General features: G+C 45.2%; 2 protein-coding genes across 3 annotated transcripts in view; one reads left to right on the forward strand and one right to left on the reverse strand.

Moving 5' to 3' along the window:
* Window positions 1-8377, forward strand: part of atf7ip2 (activating transcription factor 7 interacting protein 2) — a 91924-nt gene extending 83547 nt beyond the window's left edge. The window contains exons 1-12 of one of the 2 annotated variants that reach the window (XM_047037991.1): window positions 2723-3011; window positions 3283-3391; window positions 3496-3627; window positions 4136-4237; window positions 4325-4377; window positions 4464-4542; window positions 4639-4678; window positions 4784-4896; window positions 4972-5272; window positions 7108-7148; window positions 7287-7480; window positions 7627-8377. In XM_047037991.1, coding sequence (XP_046893947.1) covers window positions 3323-3391; window positions 3496-3627; window positions 4136-4237; window positions 4325-4377; window positions 4464-4542; window positions 4639-4678; window positions 4784-4896; window positions 4972-5272; window positions 7108-7148; window positions 7287-7480; window positions 7627-7840 — 1338 coding nt within the window. In that variant the 5' untranslated portion in view covers window positions 2723-3011; window positions 3283-3322 and the 3' untranslated portion in view covers window positions 7841-8377. Of the gene's footprint in view, window positions 1-2722; window positions 3012-3282; window positions 3392-3495; window positions 3628-4135; window positions 4238-4324; window positions 4378-4463; window positions 4543-4638; window positions 4679-4783; window positions 4897-4971; window positions 5273-7107; window positions 7149-7286; window positions 7481-7626 lie in introns of those variants that run through there. The other variant, XM_047037992.1, reaches the window with a different exon arrangement.
* A 522-nt stretch (window positions 8378-8899) lies between these two features.
* emp2 (epithelial membrane protein 2) lies at window positions 8900-17360 on the reverse strand. The gene is made up of 5 exons (XM_047038079.1): window positions 17207-17360; window positions 11361-11469; window positions 11137-11245; window positions 10846-10986; window positions 8900-10745 (listed from the first exon to the last, which is right to left on the reverse strand). Exons 2-5 carry the CDS (start codon window positions 11436-11438, stop codon window positions 10576-10578), a joined length of 498 nt encoding a protein of 165 aa, XP_046894035.1. The 5' UTR covers window positions 11439-11469; window positions 17207-17360; the 3' UTR covers window positions 8900-10575.
* Between the last annotated feature and the right edge of the window lie 1303 nt (window positions 17361-18663).

The raw sequence follows: 18663 nt of genomic DNA on the forward strand, positions 1-18663 counted from the left end.
TACATTTATTTATTTATACTTACATTTATCCACGGTGAAACTTGCTGCAGCAAAATAAATCTGTCGTCCCCCCGTCACCAAGTCAGGGGGCGGGTTAAAGCCTCTGATTGGTGGTTCAACTTGGATCGACTGCTTTTGACTATTCCAAGGTGGCAGCACCTTGTGCGGATTCAATGAATGAAATATTGAATGCTACAGTGGTCGAAATGTTGGCGGAAGCTGAAGAGATGGAGGCACCTGCCAGTTCACTTTTTTTTTACATCATATTGAGAGTTTCGCTGAAATTATAGGAATGATATTGGCCCTAACTGACACAGACATCAATGAAAATGTGTTCACGATCCTCAGCGAGATGATACAGCATAGGGGTGGGCATATCAATCTTAAGACCGACAGTGGCCGGGTTGGGAAACCCGGCAACTATCGATACCAACGTTGGTATCAATAGCCTGATTGATAGCTTGATAAGATCGATACTTAAGTTTCATTCCACACTGAGTACACAACTCCCTTTACATCATAGTGGTTGTGCAAACACCATCTAACTTCGCTCAAACTCACTTTGCCCCTCCACTGCTTTTCTAAGCCCAAAGTATCGGTATTGGCAATACTGGCCCTGTATTTACCCCTTGGTATCGGATCTATACCACATCGTGCAGTGTCCGCAGTGTCGCACACCCCTAGCAGCTGTAGAGTGAGGCGATAGAGGATCCCTCTAGATTGAAGAGAGCTTGATCGACTGGTTGAGCCTGCCTGGTGTGTAATACTGTTCATTCACCAATCAGAGGCTTTGACCCGCCCCCTGATTTGGTGACGGGGGGACGACAGATTTATTTTGCTGCAGCAAGTTTCACCGTGGATAAATGTAAGTATAAATAGATAAATGTAAGTATAAATAAATAAATGTAAGTATAAATAAATATATGTAAGTATAAATAAATAAATGTAAACACAAGAAAACGTAAACATATATATATATACACACAAATACATGTAACATTTATATATTTTGTGTCATTTATTTAAGCTTTGTGTTATATCATTATTTATTTATCCAAGTATTTATTTATTTAGTTTTGGCCCCTATAATCCTCCATAGACTAGTAGACCAGTCATGCACTAATATTTTGATTGCAAATGAGGAGGGGTCCAAACGGACTGTAGCCTACTTCTACACACTGCCAGAGGGCGAGCCGACTCTGTAACGTCAAAACAAGACGCGGTCTCACTCAAATTCCAAGTTTTACACAAATAACAAAAATATGCTGACCCGCTGGCTGTTTTCACAATCGCCATATCTTTAAAACACTGCTCTCCATTTGGATGTAGAATTGACCCTGGTACGAAATTAAGAAAATACTCATCAGACGCAGATCGACAACAGTGTTGTCGACGAGTGTTCGACAACACTGTTGTCGATCTGCGTCTGATGAGTTGTTGCTGCCGGTAATCGTCAATGGAGGCTGACTGGAGGCTCTCACGTAGCAAACAAATCAACGTTTTTACAGCAACCTACATTAAAATCTCACCATCTGGCTGTCTTCACAATAGTCATATCGTCATAAAATGTCCCTCTTTCAGTTTTTTCGTGTCAAATTGAACTATAAAATTATGAAAATACTAGCTACTATGGAGCTTTCTAGCAAGGCTGCCGCCTAAAATACTAGGCGGTCTCACGGGCGACCCGCACTCGTTCAAATTACAAAGACTTTCAAGACCTAAATCAAAAATCCGAGATGGCAGTTCCACTCAAAATCGCTTTCTCAACAAAGCCAAATGGTTGGGATTTTTGGGGGTTGGATTTTTCACTCGTAATCCAAGCTCCAATTTGCGTGCTAGAACGTCTCTATCACGTTGTAGCCATGCGTCGTTGCTGACGTCTGTTGACGTGGTGACGTAGCTAGCACAGATTACCCTTTGTCGACTAAAGGCATTTTGTTGCCACAAAAACGTTGTAACCTCCTAAACTGTGCAACGGAACGTAAATCAAAATACAAGCAACGCAATCGAGACCAAGACGAACCTTTTGACATCGTTGTCTATGTAGTCCAAATATTGACTGAGCCTTAGGGGGGCAAAAATAAATAAAAAAATTATAAATAAATATGTGAGATAACAATGGTTTGTGCTCGCCGAGGCAAGCACACCCCAATAAGGATGCAAAATGAGGATGAATCAACATCAGAGTCTGACATTGGTTCAATGAAATTAGTGTTGACAGCGGAATGTTGATTCAAGTAGTTTCAATGAAGTTTGCTATCTGGGCTACTGCATCCAATCAGCGACGAAGTGTAGTACCAACCCTTTCCGTTTTGAGTTAATGTAATGTCGTTTCCCATTTGGGGAGTGTCTTTATGTGCGTTCGACATGGACTGACTTCATGCAGCCGGATGCAGTGAATTCCGGTTAAACGTTTTGTCCAACTTGAGACGGCGCCGAGGCTAGGTCACTGTGACGTAGCCATCAAAGTACTGTGAGATCGATTCGAGAACTGCCGGTCCAACACCGGCTGTGTAGTCGAGCCCATTTTCTCAAGAGCAACTGCACGGGTTTTAGTGATGACACAGCGATTTCATGATTGGCCAGACTCACACACGACAACTTTGACACGTGTTTTGTAATTATTCTGACACTTTCAGTTTTTGGGCAATTCATTCTCCGTCCTTGCGTCCTTGCAAGATCATTCTCGCAAGGAGGCTTGCCAGAACGTTCTTCAAAAGAATGTACCGTACTTTCAGTTCTCAGCGTTCTTCGGATTGTTAAACAGCCATTGTGAATGTGATTTGCACTTCAGAGACACCGTAGTTTAGGACCCGTGGCGTGTTTGACGTAGGCGCGGCAATGGCTGCTTCCTAATGCAACTGGCTTCACCATTACAGTCACAGTTACACCAGATTGCCGGCGTACTTTGCTGCATTAGCGCGACATGCAACGTTTGAGACGGAATATATTTTTTAATTAGGTGCCTGTAGCCTACTACGGAGACTCACGAAATTATTCAAAAAAAATTGGTAGGCCTACTGTATGTTATTAGCATACCAGCTAGCGAGCTATGCCTATTTTTTGTTGGTTTTCCTTGACACGATAGTATTCTATATCTTCCAGTAGTTACAGTAGTTAGCTAACTCAAATTCAATGGTATTGCGTATGTTAAGCTAGTTTGATACATTCCAGGCTAGACAGCCAGCTAGCGTGCACAGACATTCAACACTGCAACCAACAAAAAGATTAATAACCATGTTTTCTTTTCTTTTGCCATCCATGGTTTTATATTACCTGTAGCTGACCTCAGAAGTCTTAGTCTGAACAATCACAGCTCAGGATGAACGGAAATTTTACTGAACAAGAACCTGAACCCAGCCTAGCTGTGAAGAGATTCTCCAAATCAGAGGTAAGTAACTGAGTGTTTGCCTTCGTGTGTGTGTGTGTGTGTGTGTGGGGGGGGGGGGGGGCTGAGAGAGAGTTGTCCAAAACAGAGTTGACTTGATTTCGCAGGTCCAGAGTCTGGTCCAAACAGTGGTCCATGATGCAGTCCAAGAAACTGACACCAAGATGGAGTCTCTGCTACAAAAGGTTCAACAGCTGGAGTGTGAGCCCAAATGCGACTTTAACATCCGCAAACTCGAGGTGTGTGAGTACGCTCACTGCTCATCCGACAAGACAAAAAATAGTGCATGAATATATTTCCATATATATTTCTGCTACACCATTTCCCCTTTTCCATTTTATAAACCCTAAAGGCAAGGTCAGTAAAGTTGTTGAGACACACTCAAATTTATAATATAAACTTCACATCCCAAGGTCCCAAATCACAAGGTTTGACAATAAAATAAATCCAATATCTGTGGGCGTCGCATAGCTGTTATAAACACAACCAATTATTTAGCTCAGACCGAATGTAATGATCGGACGGCATTCGGACTTAATGCAATGATTGTATGGGCTACTTGTCAGTCTGTCTACCTCCCAGCAGTAGTCAGTCAGCACATTCCTGTGTCTTGGGGAAGTGGCTTTAAAGAGAGGGGGGGGGGATATTTTTTTTGCTTTAAATCTTTTCGAACTCCAGCCAAATTGCTAGGTTGTTGCCTTTCATTTGCTCATCCTCTTGTTTTTATCTCTCTCTCCCCCACATCAGGCCCATATTAAGAAGGTGAAGCGGAGAGGAGATGCAGCTATGGCCTTTCTGAGGAAAATGGGAATGTCTGGAGCACAAACAAAATGCACCCCACAAAATCAGGTGAGAGTTAGGTGGACTACATTACCCATAACACACAAACTGCCCATCGACATACACTTAATTGGAACAACATTGTTTTTCCTTTAGATAAGGAATACGTTGCCATCCGCTGTAGAGTCTGAACCTGTTGAACTCTCCAGGTATACCACACACACACACAGATTCTTAGTTTGAATACAATCATCTAGTTGTCAAACTAAAGTGAGAATGTTTATGTGGGGTTTAGATTAGACTCTGATGAGGAACCAATTGAAATCGTCCCCTGTCAGAAAAGGAAGTTTGTCAGTGGCATCCGGCAGAATCTGGTAATACCTTCATACATCTGCCATTGTGTTTGCCAAAAAGACTAGTGTAGTCCTAAAACTCTGTCTCTTTCTGATTTGTTTCTTTGCCTCCATTAGATGCCCAATGAAAAGAGGCCACGCATGGATGACAAACCAGGTGAGGCACACTAATGGTGAGAAAATGTGATGAATAGTGTTATGTAAAAGTATAAAATGTTCCATCTCTGCTTCTCTCTCTCTCTCTCTTTCACCCTCTCGATAGTTGAATTGAAGAGCCAATTTACCAGAGATCCCTCCCTATCTCCTCCTCGACTGACTCCAGTTTCTCCAACTCTGACTCCACCTGCTGTTGTTTCTCCACCTGACCTGATCAAGGTACGCATCACCAGCTCAACATCCAACAGAGTTTGATAGCCAAAGACCGTGATTGCATCCCTCCCCTCTGTCTAGGCGTCCCTCAAGATAGAGATCCCCATGTCATCTACGGGAGCCAAGCCCGCCGCAAGGGAGTGGCTAGATGGTGTAGAGGCCGTGAAGGAGGAGCCTGTGAAGGAGGAGCCTGTGAAGGAGGAGCCTGTGATGGAAGAGGCCGTGAAGGAGGAGCCCCTGGAGGCGGAGCCCATGGGGGTGGAGCCCTTGGAGGTGGAGCCTTTGAGAGACAGGGCGCTTAAGGAGTCGTCTCCAGAGGGGCCTATCGAGACATTCCAGCCTCCGGCAGCCGGCAGTGCCAAGACACCCACGTCTCCATCAGGTAAACACCCACATCACACTGGCAGAAGTAGGATCAGGTCAAGTCAAGCTAGCTTATTGTACATTTAATAACAAAATCAGTAGGTAAGGAAATGTATGGGGAAGTCACTGGCGGAATGGAATCTCAAAACGTAGTATATACTAATATTATATAGTAATAGTTATAATCATAGTATATGATTGGCTAACCACTTTTAGTGACATTAAATATATACAATATAACCCCAGGCCAAGTGTCCCAAAGTTCTTTGATGTTGCATCTCTCTCTAAATGAGGAGATAGTAAAGTTAACTAAAACAAGAGTTAATCAAACACAAACAGGGCACAGTCTCCATGGCCAAAAGGTCAGAGCAGCTGGATGGATTGACTCTCTAAAACGACTCCCTCGGGTCACGAGAACCCAAGAGTCCGCCAACCTCCACGCCTCTGGCTCCTTAGTTAGGTATCCTTAAGACAATCTGACTTAAAAGATAGAAAGTCATATAAGATTCTATACCATTCTTCCTCCAGTGGAAAGTATCCTACAGAGCCTCAGTTTCTTACCCTCACTGTCTATTCTTTATCAATGAACAAAGGAGCTTACAGATTACCACTTATAAAACACATACATTGTAAATATGTCCTAAAATTCTTTCACAATAAGTATTTAGGAGACGCTTCTATCCAAAACAACATAATAGACAATAGTGCTAATAGAAGGACAGTAGGGATTAGAATGACATTGTTCTAACAGTATTTCCTGTGGATAGAATCAAGGAACGGACTGCATTTTGTCAGGCAGTGTAACAACAAAATCTCAGCTACAGTAAAACAAGGACACTTCAACATTAGCATTACAATAGTACAGTACAGCAAAAAAACAAATCAGCTTGTCATTGGGGAAGTAACCTAGAACATTTTCGAGGTTTGGAGGGGGGAGTTACTGTTCAACTTTTTGCATCAGGAGTGCGTGATTGGTTGTTGGTGATGAAGAAAGTGTTTTTTCCGTCTTCACAAACGGAATGACTAAGTTCAGTTGAGTTCTGGATTTTAGGAAGTATTATCAATCTGCAGATTGGGAGAGAACCAGATCTCTGACAATAAATGACAACACAACACCAGGCTTAGGTCTCAAACATGTCTCTCCCAGCTCTGAAGGCCGGAGGACCATCTTTTATAGGGCACAAGAATGTAAACATAGATAGTGACAGTCAGGCAATTATGTCAGCTAGTCATTCTAAAACTTGTGGAAAGTTTCATGCTTCGTTTGCACCATGTTTTTGACACCTGCTCCTCATACATGCACTGCGAAAGATCAAACAATCAGCATATTTAAGCAAGGCTTGAAGTGACAGTCAGGCAGTTATGACGACAGTCATAACAGTCTCAGAGAAAGAGATTCATAGCTCTCAACCGTTGACCACTCACGAGTTGTAGTCACGACAAGGTATGTTTCATGGAGTCAGATGGCTGAGCGGTCAGGGAGCCGGGCTAGTAATCAGAAGGTTGCCGGATTGATTCCCCACCGTGCCAAATGATGTTGTGTCCTTGGGCAAGGGACTTCACCCTACTCTCCTCGGGGGGAATATCCCTGTACTGTAAGTCGCTCTGGATACGAGCGTCTGCTAAATGACAAAATGTAAATGTTTACACAGTACTTTCTCTTGAATCCGAACATCTATTAACCCTGACACAGACACAATTCACTCATATTAATAGCAAGCTCACATGATGACATACTAACTAGTATCCAATGACTAGTTCTGTTGATAAGTGAATAACGGTAGCACACAGGAAATCCCAATTTCTTCCACATTGGCCTCAGAACTGACCCTTGACTGGCCCTGTGATTGACAGGTACCACCACTCAAGTGGAGGAGAGGAAGATTTCTGCTCGGGTAACTCTTGATGCCTTTACTCGTCACAGTCTAAAGCATGTTACGTTTGTGTCATTGTATTGTGTAACAAAACCCCATTGAACACACATACACTAACATGTTTCTTCTTATCGTCCTCATTTTTCTTATGTCTCTCAGGATGATCCCTTGCCTGGCCTCCCTCCTCTCCCTCCCACCACCTTCCCCTCGGTCCTGCCTGCCGAGGCCGCCTCCTACTCCATTCCTTCCCAGGTCAAAGTCACCCTGGCCTACATCCACAACCCCCCCGGCATAAGCATCCTGTGGGACCTGGTGGAAAAAGACCCTACAGAGCCACCTATGGATAGCTTCAGGTACTACAACCACGAACGATTGTTTGCAGAGGTCTTCAACAGATCACTTTGAGCCGTTTTAAAGTTCCCTTAGGCCTGTCATAAGGGCTCCAAATGTATTGTGCTTCTAACTGTCCTCCTTCTTCCCCCCCCTTGTCCCTGGTTAGAGTGTGCATGGTGTTGGAGAAGGGAAAGGGGTGTGGCTTGTTTTCAGTGACTTGGACCTCGTATGAGGTGACCGCCATCCCTCTGCCCATGGCTATCGTCATCCAAATCCAGAAGAAAATGTCTGGACGCAAGATATGCTTCGCAGTGGTGGGCAAGGACAAGTTTGGACGCTACGGCACGTACAGTAACATCAAACACGCACTGCTGCCCTAGGGGGCAGACCGACCCGGTCCGCGGGCTTGGAAATGGCCTTGCCGGCCGGGTTCATGGGGGTCAAACCAGGACCAGTTAGGTTCTGGAGACACAAAGCCTTCTCTGGTGTCCCACCACTCTGTTCAGGGCTGTTGGCGACCTCCCGTGTGTGACATTGTCCAGGGCTCCATGGTGTGACGAGTCCCCAGCCCCCCTGCTGCTTCTGCAGGTGGAGCAGCTGACAAGCAGATGGAGAACTGAGGGGATTCCTCATGGACTGGAAACTTTTGGGGTCATTTTTACACAGTCTTATGTGCCTTACAGTTCATTTATGTTGTGTTGTCACAATAGTGTGGGAAATACGAGTTTCTGTATTAAAACAGATCTGTTTCTGAGACAAATATGCTATTAGTATTGGAAAGCAGCAGTTTTTTACTGGTGTCATGTTTTCTCAAGAGTTCAGTGGTTCATATTACTGTTGACGAGTTCAATTCATGTTTGCAACTGAATAAAATCTTGTCCTGAGTTTTAAACAGATAAAAAGAGACGTGTTAGTGTAAAATACATTTAATACAAATAAAGACACACATTATACTGAGCCTAGGATCAGACAAGGTCTCCACAGCAATGCAGGAACCAGAGCAGGGACCGCTGAGTTTCTATGGTGACCCAACCGAAACCCCCACCCCTCCCTGTCCACTCCAGCTTCTAGCAGGAGGTGAGCTCACCCCATGTGTGTGAGGCCACACACTATCCTTGCTTAGGAAGAGTGCCAGCCTGGACCCGGTGGTTCCCAAGGTTTTGAGCTTTTTCCCTTCTCCCAGTAGAGCTGATTCTTCCCCCCACCCTGTGGTTGGAGAAGGCAGCAAGGGAGGCCGTCTGCGATGGATCCCAGCACGACAGCCCAAACTCTAGAAGGCAAATGGGGTTGGAGCAAATGGAAGCTGCTTTTGGGGTAGATGTCCAATTCTGGTCACTCCTTTGGAACATGTCTCATGAAAAGCAGGGTCTCAGGTATATGGAGATAATACTTCATTTTATGAAATTAAATCAACAAATGAGTTAAAGTCTGCAAGTAAATACAGCTTGGTTGTCTTTTATTCATCTCATTTTGACCTGTATACTGGACTTCTCACCAGGGTCCATAAAAACGACAAAACAAAAAAATCTACAGGAAAACCATTTTCTATTCTAACGTTATGTCCCAACTCAGTACTGATCTAACCATGTCACTATAGTCCCTGTATACTTGCTAAATGATGCTGTGAATACAAGTAACAAGTGGAGCTTTGGTCAGTTTCAAAAATCAAATACCTCAGCCACAGAACCTTAAACTGTACACTTTCTAGACTAAAGGTGAGAAAACGTGCCATGGAGAATACTGTAGAACTACTTGTCAATCCCAGGTCATTTGTTTGGATCTATGGGCATAGGGGGAACAGATATGCTAAAAGAGGTGCCAGTAAACTGCAACATGCACTCAAACTAGTTTAAATGGACACTTAAAGGAAAGAAAAAACTCACACAAAGCGAGGCTTCATCTAAAATGACACTTTTTGGCGTCCTCTATTTTGGGTTTATTTTCAAGTAGTGTCCGGTGCACTGGCTGTTTAGACAACCGCACATTCTTTCATTGTTTTGAATTTCTCCATTTCTTTCCATCCCAAATCAGATAACGCCTCACTCTTCAGACAAACGGCATTCTCTGACTGCTGTGAGAAAGACAACCCGATCAGACAGTGCTAAGATGGAGTGAGACTGTTGCGATGGCACATCACTATAGTGGTTTCGTACAATAAATAGCTTTCGTCGTTTCAGTGAAAACTCACATATAGATGGCATTAAGAGGTCTGTCATCCTAAAGCTAAACCTTCGCCAGACTCTAGGAGTCTCCCTTTGTGTTTGAGTTGGATTTCAAGTTTGAATAATTCTCTTCTGAATGTCCGATATGTCACGTCACAGCATAGCTTCTTCCACTGGGGGTCAGTAACAGGAAAAACACAGAGTCCTACATCCTACACAACAGAACATTCTACTTCACTAGCATTCCAGTATGCTACAGTTAACAGTATTTTTCTCAATGTTTTTGGCATTTTCTTTGACTATACATAAAAGTGAGTATGTACAAATAGATTCATTTGACTGTAGCTTTCCCAAACTGCAACAAAAAGTCCAATATCATTTGAGATCCTTCCAAAGGCTGCACATGGAGAATGACCATCATCCAGTCAGGGGAGTGGTTTGTATTTACTCCCCTGGTACTCTTCACCTGTCCAGACCAGTACTGACCAGACATGACCAGTCCAGCAAAAGGTGTACGATGCCCATTTGCCCATGTCCTGTATTGTGGATGATGAGGGGAGAAGATGAGTGAGGGAGTCTAAGGTTGGGGATGATGATTTGGGGTATGAGTGTTGTCAGAGGTGGGACTGGTGGTGTGAGTGGTTTGGTAAGGGGAGAAGGGTGGGGGGGGGGGGGTTTGTGAATGTTTTGGTGTGGGGGAATGGGTGGGAAGGGGTGAAGAGTGTTTCTGTATTGGTGGAAGGGTGGGGGGATCGAGTGTTTTGGTATGGGGGATGGGGGACTGTTTTGGTGTGAGGTTATGGGCAGGTTATAAGTGGGTGGGGGGGGGGGGGGGGTTATGAGTGTTTTGGTGTGAGGTTATTGAGCGTTTGTAAATGTTTAGGTAGGGGGAAGGGGGTTACGAGTGGTTTGATATGAGTTTGAGGATAAGGTTAAGTGAGTTGCTTTGGGGCCTATTTGCGTTTCCGCAGCACTAGATACATGAGGCCGCTGAAGAGGGTCATGGGGAAACAGATCCAGGCCAGGACGTAGGACGCTCCGTAGTTCCCCTTCCTCAGAGGCTCCACCTGGAAGGACTCCCTCTCTGCCGTGTACACGGTCGCTGCGATCATCACGCACAGAGCTGTGGGGGAGGGCACGAGGGGGTCACTCATCACTTCTCCTCACTCCCTGTGTGTGTGTCTGTCTGTGTGTGTGACTGTGCGTCTGTGTGTGTTACTCACCGGCCAGTAGCTGGATGATGGCGGTGAAGACAAACCTCTCCCCCTGCTTCAGTCTGAACAGCTGCAGGATGAAGACGAAGAATCCCACGCAGCACAGGATGGCGGACAGGATCATGGTCGCCTGCACTACCTGCAGATAGGCTAGGTGGCGACAGAGAGAAGTCTTACACACGCACTCCCTCCCTCACAAAAGACACAGACACAGATGCACACTCACGGACACACCCTTGTGCACACACACATATACACACACAACAGGCATGCGCACACACAGACACACGGCAGGGCTACCTGCTTCAGTCGAGGCGCTCTTTTCTACTGGGTAGCAGGTGGAGTTGCAGGAGTACCACAGGTCTGTGTAGATCAGACTGCCCCCTGGTGGTGCCACCACCCACCATGCCTGATGAAAGGGGGAGAGGGGAGAGAGGGGAGGCAAAAGGATTAGGATGTGTCAGTACATTTTGTGGCAGGGTGAAACAGAGCCTGCTGTTCTGTGGACTGACTTGCGGACTCACATTGTGTATGGTGGCGACGAAGAGGAGGATGGCCGAGATGACGTGGAAGAGGATGATGAAGGCTAGGATGACCAACATGACTGCAGGGGGAGGAGTCTCAGGAAGCCGTCTACGTGCAAAGAGAAAGGTCAATCTTTCAGCGTTTCACAGACGTCACACAGTGTGTGTGTGTGTGTGTGTGGGGGTGTGTGTGTGCCGGCCTAGGAAGGGAGTGGATAAAAAGAGGAATGTTGAGTGTTTGTGTCTTTCATCTCTAGGGTGGAGAAACACTTTGCACAATAGGGAAAAGAGCCAGTTCCTTCTATGGGAAACAACAGAAATAGTTCTGAGCCTGAACTACATGGAGTTTGAAATGAGTACAGTGCTCTTATGCAAGCAGCTTAGCTTTTTTTTCACAAACTGTTCCTAATTCTGCTGGCACACCAAGTCTGTTGAGAACCTCAGCCGGGTCAGGGATCCCAGCTCCGCCCACACCCCTGTGTAGCCTCCACCTGCTCCTTTCTTGTCTCCTTTCCTACATCTGCAACCGTTATTCCCATATCACTGGTCAGACCCACTGGCTGTGTCCCAATTCTACAGCTGGGCCTTCTTTCCTTGTCTCCTATACTGTGTGATTTCGTAATGGGGTTGAGTCAGTGGAATACTGCTGAGAACACTTCTCCTGTTCACCTACTAAACGCCCTCCAGGCATGGGAAGTGACACATCTATTTACATCAGACGCCACAGAAGAAGAACTGGGGGCCCGGGGCCTTGTGGGACGGCATACATTCAGACCAGATCAAGTTTCTTTCTCGTTCTATCGCACGCATGCACACACACACACACACACGCAAACCCAGTTGTAATGCAGCCACTCACTGTCAGTGTTATCTTCTGCCTACACCACTCTATCTGTCCCCCGCCCCGCTTCCACTCCACCCGCTCTCTCTCTCTCTCTCTGGCACTGGCACACTCCCTGCATTCCGCCACCCAACGAACGACACATTGTGAAAGAGAGCCTTCACACAGACAGCTATCTCTCCATCTCTCTCCGTCTCGGCGGCGTGGGCGATAACAGCGAGCGGGGTGCCGATGACAGCATCACTGGATGGATGACCAGTGTTTCCTAGATCAACTGTGCCGATTGAATCCACACACTGTTGAGTTTGTAGCTTCCCCAGGGCCTTTTCACTCCAGTCACAGATTAGAACCGTGGGCTTCCCTACTGCCCTACCCACCATGCATCTGGTGCTGGTGTATGTCTTATCTATGCCCCAAGCATCAACTTCCTGTGCATGCATTTGCCGGAGAGAAAAGAGAATTTCTGATCCATGACTGCGACTGTACGTGGGATAAATACATCTGGTAAAATGACTGACATGTCAGTATGCACTAATAATAATACACTAACACACACTAACAAACTATGAAGATAAATGGACTTATGCTCAGTTTGCATACACACAAATGCACACACAACTATCCTGCACACACATATTGAGACACACACACACCTACACACACACACACACACACACACACAGCCAGACAGAAGAGGAATTAAGTCTCTCCGCCAAAACGGAGTCGCAGTAAAAACAGCCCCGCCCCATGAACAGGAAGCAGGCCTCTCGAGGGGTGTGTATGAGTGTGTATGAGTGTGTATGTGTGTGTGTGGGTGTGTGTTTGCAAAACTTGGCCACGGGGCGTGCCAGGGGGGTAGGACAGGCCCCTGTCTGGAGTGGGGGATGGGAGAGAGGGAGGGAGGAATAGAAGGGGAGAACAGAAGAGAGGGAGGCGGGGATGGGAAAGAAGGGGAAAGACACTTCCTCCACTCCATAGAGACGAAGCAGAAGCTCGCAGACAGAAGCTGTAACAAGACTCCCCGACTCCCTCACACACTCGCCCCCCCGTAAAACAGGCGTATAAGGAGCAAGAGAGGGGATGAACAGACGCTCCGTAGCCCTCGTCTTAGTTCTCCCTCCCTCGCTGTCCCTCAGGCAGTCATGAAATGAGTCTAGTTCTCGTTCAGTGAAGAGCTTATGTGGTATTAGAGGAGAAGGCTAGCAGGGGCATGGGGAAAGGGCTCTCGACAGTAGTGATGCGGCAGGGAGCTCGAACCCCTAACCCTGACCTGAGCGCTCCACAGCACTGACGCTGTTCACATTTGTTCATTCACCATGTTCTGGATAGACTTCTACTCTTTAGGCACGCACGTACATACACACACACACTCAGTCACACACACACATACACACACACAGCACAGCTGGATTTGATTCTGTCTGCAGCTGCCTTCCTGTCTCTGAGAAACGAGGGAGAAGGAGGAGAGAAACAGACCAACTCAAAAGAAGGGGAACTCAGCGTGAGACAACGATGACTCTCATTTTAACCTGTGTGTGTGTATGAGTGTGTGTGTGTGTGAGTGTGTGTGTGTTTGTGTATAATGCCTCTGCATGTGTCTATGGGTGTGTGTGTTTGTGTAAAATGCCTGTGTATGTGTGCATATGTTTGTGTAAAATGCCTTTGTACGTGTGTGTGCATGTGTGTGTGTGTGTTTGTGGGGGGGGGGGGGGGGGGTGGTATCAAGTATCAACTCTCATGCAAATGATCATCTGTTTGCAAACAGTTTGTGAAATCACGCACACAGTGAACCCTAATCGTCTGTGGTCTTGGTCTGCAATCCATGGGAAACAAAGTCTAAGTGAAGGTTCCATTAGGCCAGGTAAACAGTGTGACATCACCTCCGTGATCTGCCACCAACAGGAGTGTACGCTCATGTACGCACATGTACACACATGTATACACACACACATGGTTAAGATTACATACACATGCTTAGCTCAACAAATCCCCCTTCAAGGTATGCAGACTAGGGATTTCACAGATATTACACATCCTCTTTCGTCAAACACTGGGGTAGATTTCCCGCCTTTTAGCTGACAGCTGTGGTGTTTCAATCATTAAAGCTCTCTCTCTCTCTCTCCCTCTCTCTCTCTCTCTCTCTCTCTCTCTCTGTCTCTCTGGCTACTGTCAGTCTCTCTTTCTTTCACACTTATTTTCCTTTTTCCATATAGGAGAAGAAACACAAACAACCATTTTGTAATTATCAAAGATAGCTGAGAATGCAAGGGTCACATCATTCCTCCCTCCCCTCTTCCCTCCCTCCCTCCGTCTCTCTGTGGTGTAGTAAACACAGTGGAACAGCCTCCCATACTGATCTCAGCTCCTATTAAACTGCATTAGCAAATGAATTACAGTCAGACTGTAAAAGAGCTCCCTGGATTCACCGCTGTAAACTGAGCCAGACTAGTCCCTGCATCTGCAAGTGTTGAATGTGAGTGTGTGTGTGAGTGTGTGTATGTGTGAAAAAGGCCCCAACCAAAATCACTCTCTGGTGCAAAACGCTGACTTAGATTACACTTTTTGTCATTTTCCTACAACACAAAACCACAGTCTTGACCAAGCCTCCAAATCTCTTTCTCCCTCACACATACTTTCTCCGTTTCTCTCACTCTTTCTCCCTTTTTTCGCCTCTCTCTATTCCTCCCCCCACTCTCTCTCTCTCTTTTCTCTCTCTCTCTCTCTCTCTCTCTCTCTCTCTCTCTCTCTCTCTCTCTTACACACACACACACACCTAGTCAGTCCTGCTGGGTTTAAAGACTTCCCTCCTACACTGGAATCCTTTCATGTTGGGAACCACTACCATGGGAGCCATTCAACAGGCTTAAGGTGCTTGCGTGTGTATGTGTATTTGTGTGCACCAAAGGTTGTTTTCACACACATTCCTGGGGTGACAGGCTGAGTAATGACTCCCACATGGCATATAGGTAGGTGGAACCCCCCAGAGAGAGGGGGGGGGGGTGTCAGGGGGTTCTCACCCTTGACCAATTGACTTCTCAATGCACCCTCCCCATCAAGCCATCCATCCATGCTTCTCTCCTTCTTTCTATATCCCACTTCCAAATCTATCCACTTATCATTCATCCCATCCATCCAACCATCCACCACATCAGAAGATGTCTTCCCTGACAAGTGTCATCTCCCAGCATTCCCAAGTGTAGATCAGAGATCAGCTTGTCATAACACTTGACATTTGTCATGACTGACGTGTCAGCAACATAGCCACCCCCAACCTAGCATCACCTCTGGTATATCTCTCTATTAAACTAGCTAGAACACTCATCTCTAATCCGTATGATTTAATCTGTCTGTGAGGGGTGTGCCTGTGTTTAATATGCTCTGTATTCCTGGGACAGAAACTCCATGCGTTTCAGCACCCCTAATGTTAAAGCCATCTGCTACTGGCAACATGCTGTGTGTGTGTTCTCAGTAGTAGTAGCAGCTTCCTGTTGAGTATCCTCACATCTGCAGTTCATTCATTTTTCTCTTGACACACGCACACACACTAAACAAATACACATACCCACACTCACACACCATGACTGGGGAACAAAACCATAACTGACTGTGCCAAACTCTCACACAGACACACACAAACATCACACACAAACCGTAACCAGAGTCAACTACAATGAACTGTGCCAAAGTATCACAATTACGAACACATGCATTGCTGTATTGTCACAGACAAATCTAAATTATGCTGACACACACAGACACACACACCTCTGAGCCTTGTTCTATCTCTTATTGAAATCATATGGACAAACATTGACATTCTCGAAGCAGAAAACAAACAGGCACTCACAGAGAGGAGAGGAGAGGGGAGGAGAGAGGGGAGGAAGGGGGAGGGTAGGTCTGGACAGAGAGGAAAACTGGATGGAGTATGAAACTATGAAGATGTAGACCTGTAAAAGTGAGACACTGATGAATGCACATCCGCTCTTCCAAAACTGAAATTTCCTTGTGTAGCAACACCCTGAGATCTGAACTCATTGGTATAGTTTCACAGCTGATAGTACGATAGAGATGGACTGCTTGCTCCTCTTTGCCTTATGTCACTGGGTCAGGGGGACTTGGGAACAATTTCGGTCAGAGCAGAAACTCACACACACACACACACACACACACATTTAGTGACTCCATGAGTTACACTGGCCAGGGTCCATGACCAACGAGACGCAGTCTTCTAATTAATTGTCCGCTTTGAGTATTTCTTTACAATTTAAAATTGCCGAGGCTAATTGATCCTCATATCGAGGAGGATATCTGCTTTTCCAGTTCGGATACTTAATGCCAAGAGCAGACTAGCAGGCCTACATACTTTAAAGCACTAGAGGGCAATGTTGATGAGAGTTTTGCCGAGCTTACGCTCTTCCATGAATCACCAAAACATCAGGAAAAACGGCGGTGATGAATAAGTATGAGTTCGAGTTTCTGAATGATTTTGTTTTAATATGACAATCTACTTCTTGGTCTTCTGGTTCTAAAAGTGCACTGGTATATGCACACCCTCTCTTATCCTGTAGAATGTACCGTTATAAACCTATGCGTAGCCTACACATGAGAACCGAACGCACTAGATTCTGCTTGCATTGCCAATACCATAACTGACTCATTTTCACAACTGGCCGCATGGTTTATAATTGTTGGATTAATTTTAATGAATTTGATTTACAGCATCTGCAACAAGCGCTCCAGACAACGCCCCTTTTGCGAGCGACGAAAACCTTGGCTCAGCGTATATTTATGAACTTTAAAGTTTTGTCTAGAAACTTAAACTATAGTGCAAAACTCTTTATAATTTGTTGTATAACAGACAAAACGCATTAGTAAAATATGACTGTATCCTTTCATACAATGTATAGCTTGGTTTTAAACAAGATAAAGTTATAATCAAGATAAAGACTTATGGGAAAGTTATTGGGTCAGTAGTTTGGATCATCAAATAGCCGTAGCTACTTACCTTGTAGAGTGCAGAGCAAGTTGGAGAGTTCAGGACGTCGCAGTCCAGATGTGTGAAAGGAGAAAGGAGAGACCGAAAGAGTGATGTAAGTAGCAAACGTGCCTATACTGCTGGACCGTAGTAGTAAAAAAAAACTTAGAAGTGCGCGTTCGAAGCTCCGGTGTCGAGAGCGCGCACGGCCAGGGTTGGGTGGGGTCTGGAATTTAATACAGTGTTGTGTTGAGAGCGGTAGAATGACACGCGAGACGGTTTGGGGACAAAAGTTAAACCCCAAGTGGGAAAGTTGGTCCAACTTTAGTTCTGTCATCTAAAAAAAAGTACTTAAGATTGGATGACCACTGAGTTTATGAAAGCTTGAAATATTTTACAATATGATTTTTATGTGTTGGTGTTATAGCCTAACAGGTTTACTGTACATCTCTTGGATTTAGTCGAAAATCTCTAAACAGAGAATTATAGATAGATATATTTGTTGGAAATAAGTGCTTCTGGATGAGTGTTAGTTGGACAAAAGGAGAAGGCAGAAAGAGAGGAGAGACAGAGGCTATAGGGACAGGAAGAGAGGAGAAGGAGATTTACTGACAAAGGAAACTGTTAAATCCCTCTGTTCTACTGGGGCGCACATTACTCTCTCTTTTCTTTCTTTTTTTCTTTCGGACTCATTCTTTCTTTATGTATCTGCACACACTTTCTTCTTTTCAACCTCCTTTTCTCCTTCTCACCTTTTACTACATTTACCATACTGCACCACACAAATGCAAAAGTGCAGACACTCACCTCCCTCTACCTTCCAGTTCTTTTAACCCTCCTGCGCTCAGTGTGTGTGTGTGTGTTTCTGTGTGTGTGTGTGTGTGAGTTTGGCAGATGACTGGTCTGCAGACTCCCAGTCAGACAGGACACCACTATGGAGCAATAAGGGGAGATGGAGGAGGATAGTTGGTGGGGGAGGAGGTGAAGAAAGAGGAAGAAGGAAACCGTGGGTATAAAGAATAAAGTGCAATATTGTTTTTATTAATAGGAAGAGAATGGAAGATAGATCAGAGATGTGTATAAATATATTACAGTAATCTTGCGAGACAAGCTGGATTCACGAGATCACAATCACCCGATATTTCATTTAGCCAAACTCCATTATTTGTTTGTGCCCGAACCACAATGGTTTGGACCAATCAGCGAACCATGAGGAACTACTGGCAGCTACAGGTGTGGTTGAAGTTAGCCTGTGATGGACAGTGATAGATAGATGGTTCATCCAATCACCTGTCAAGTGTTTTTTGAAAGGGATTGTCTTTTTCCAAAACGTTTCCAAGGCTGATGTTCCCAGATGGTTATGTGTAACAAACCATCTGGCAACGTCTGATTCATATATTTTAGGGAGTGAATGGATGATATATCAGTGATAGTCGAGAAAGGATGTGATGTCAGCTTGATAGTAAGAGATGAGTCCTTCCTGCTGT

Source organism: Hypomesus transpacificus, chromosome 17, assembly GCF_021917145.1.
Source record: "Hypomesus transpacificus isolate Combined female chromosome 17, fHypTra1, whole genome shotgun sequence".
NCBI classification, from domain to species: Eukaryota; Metazoa; Chordata; class Actinopteri; order Osmeriformes; family Osmeridae; genus Hypomesus; species Hypomesus transpacificus.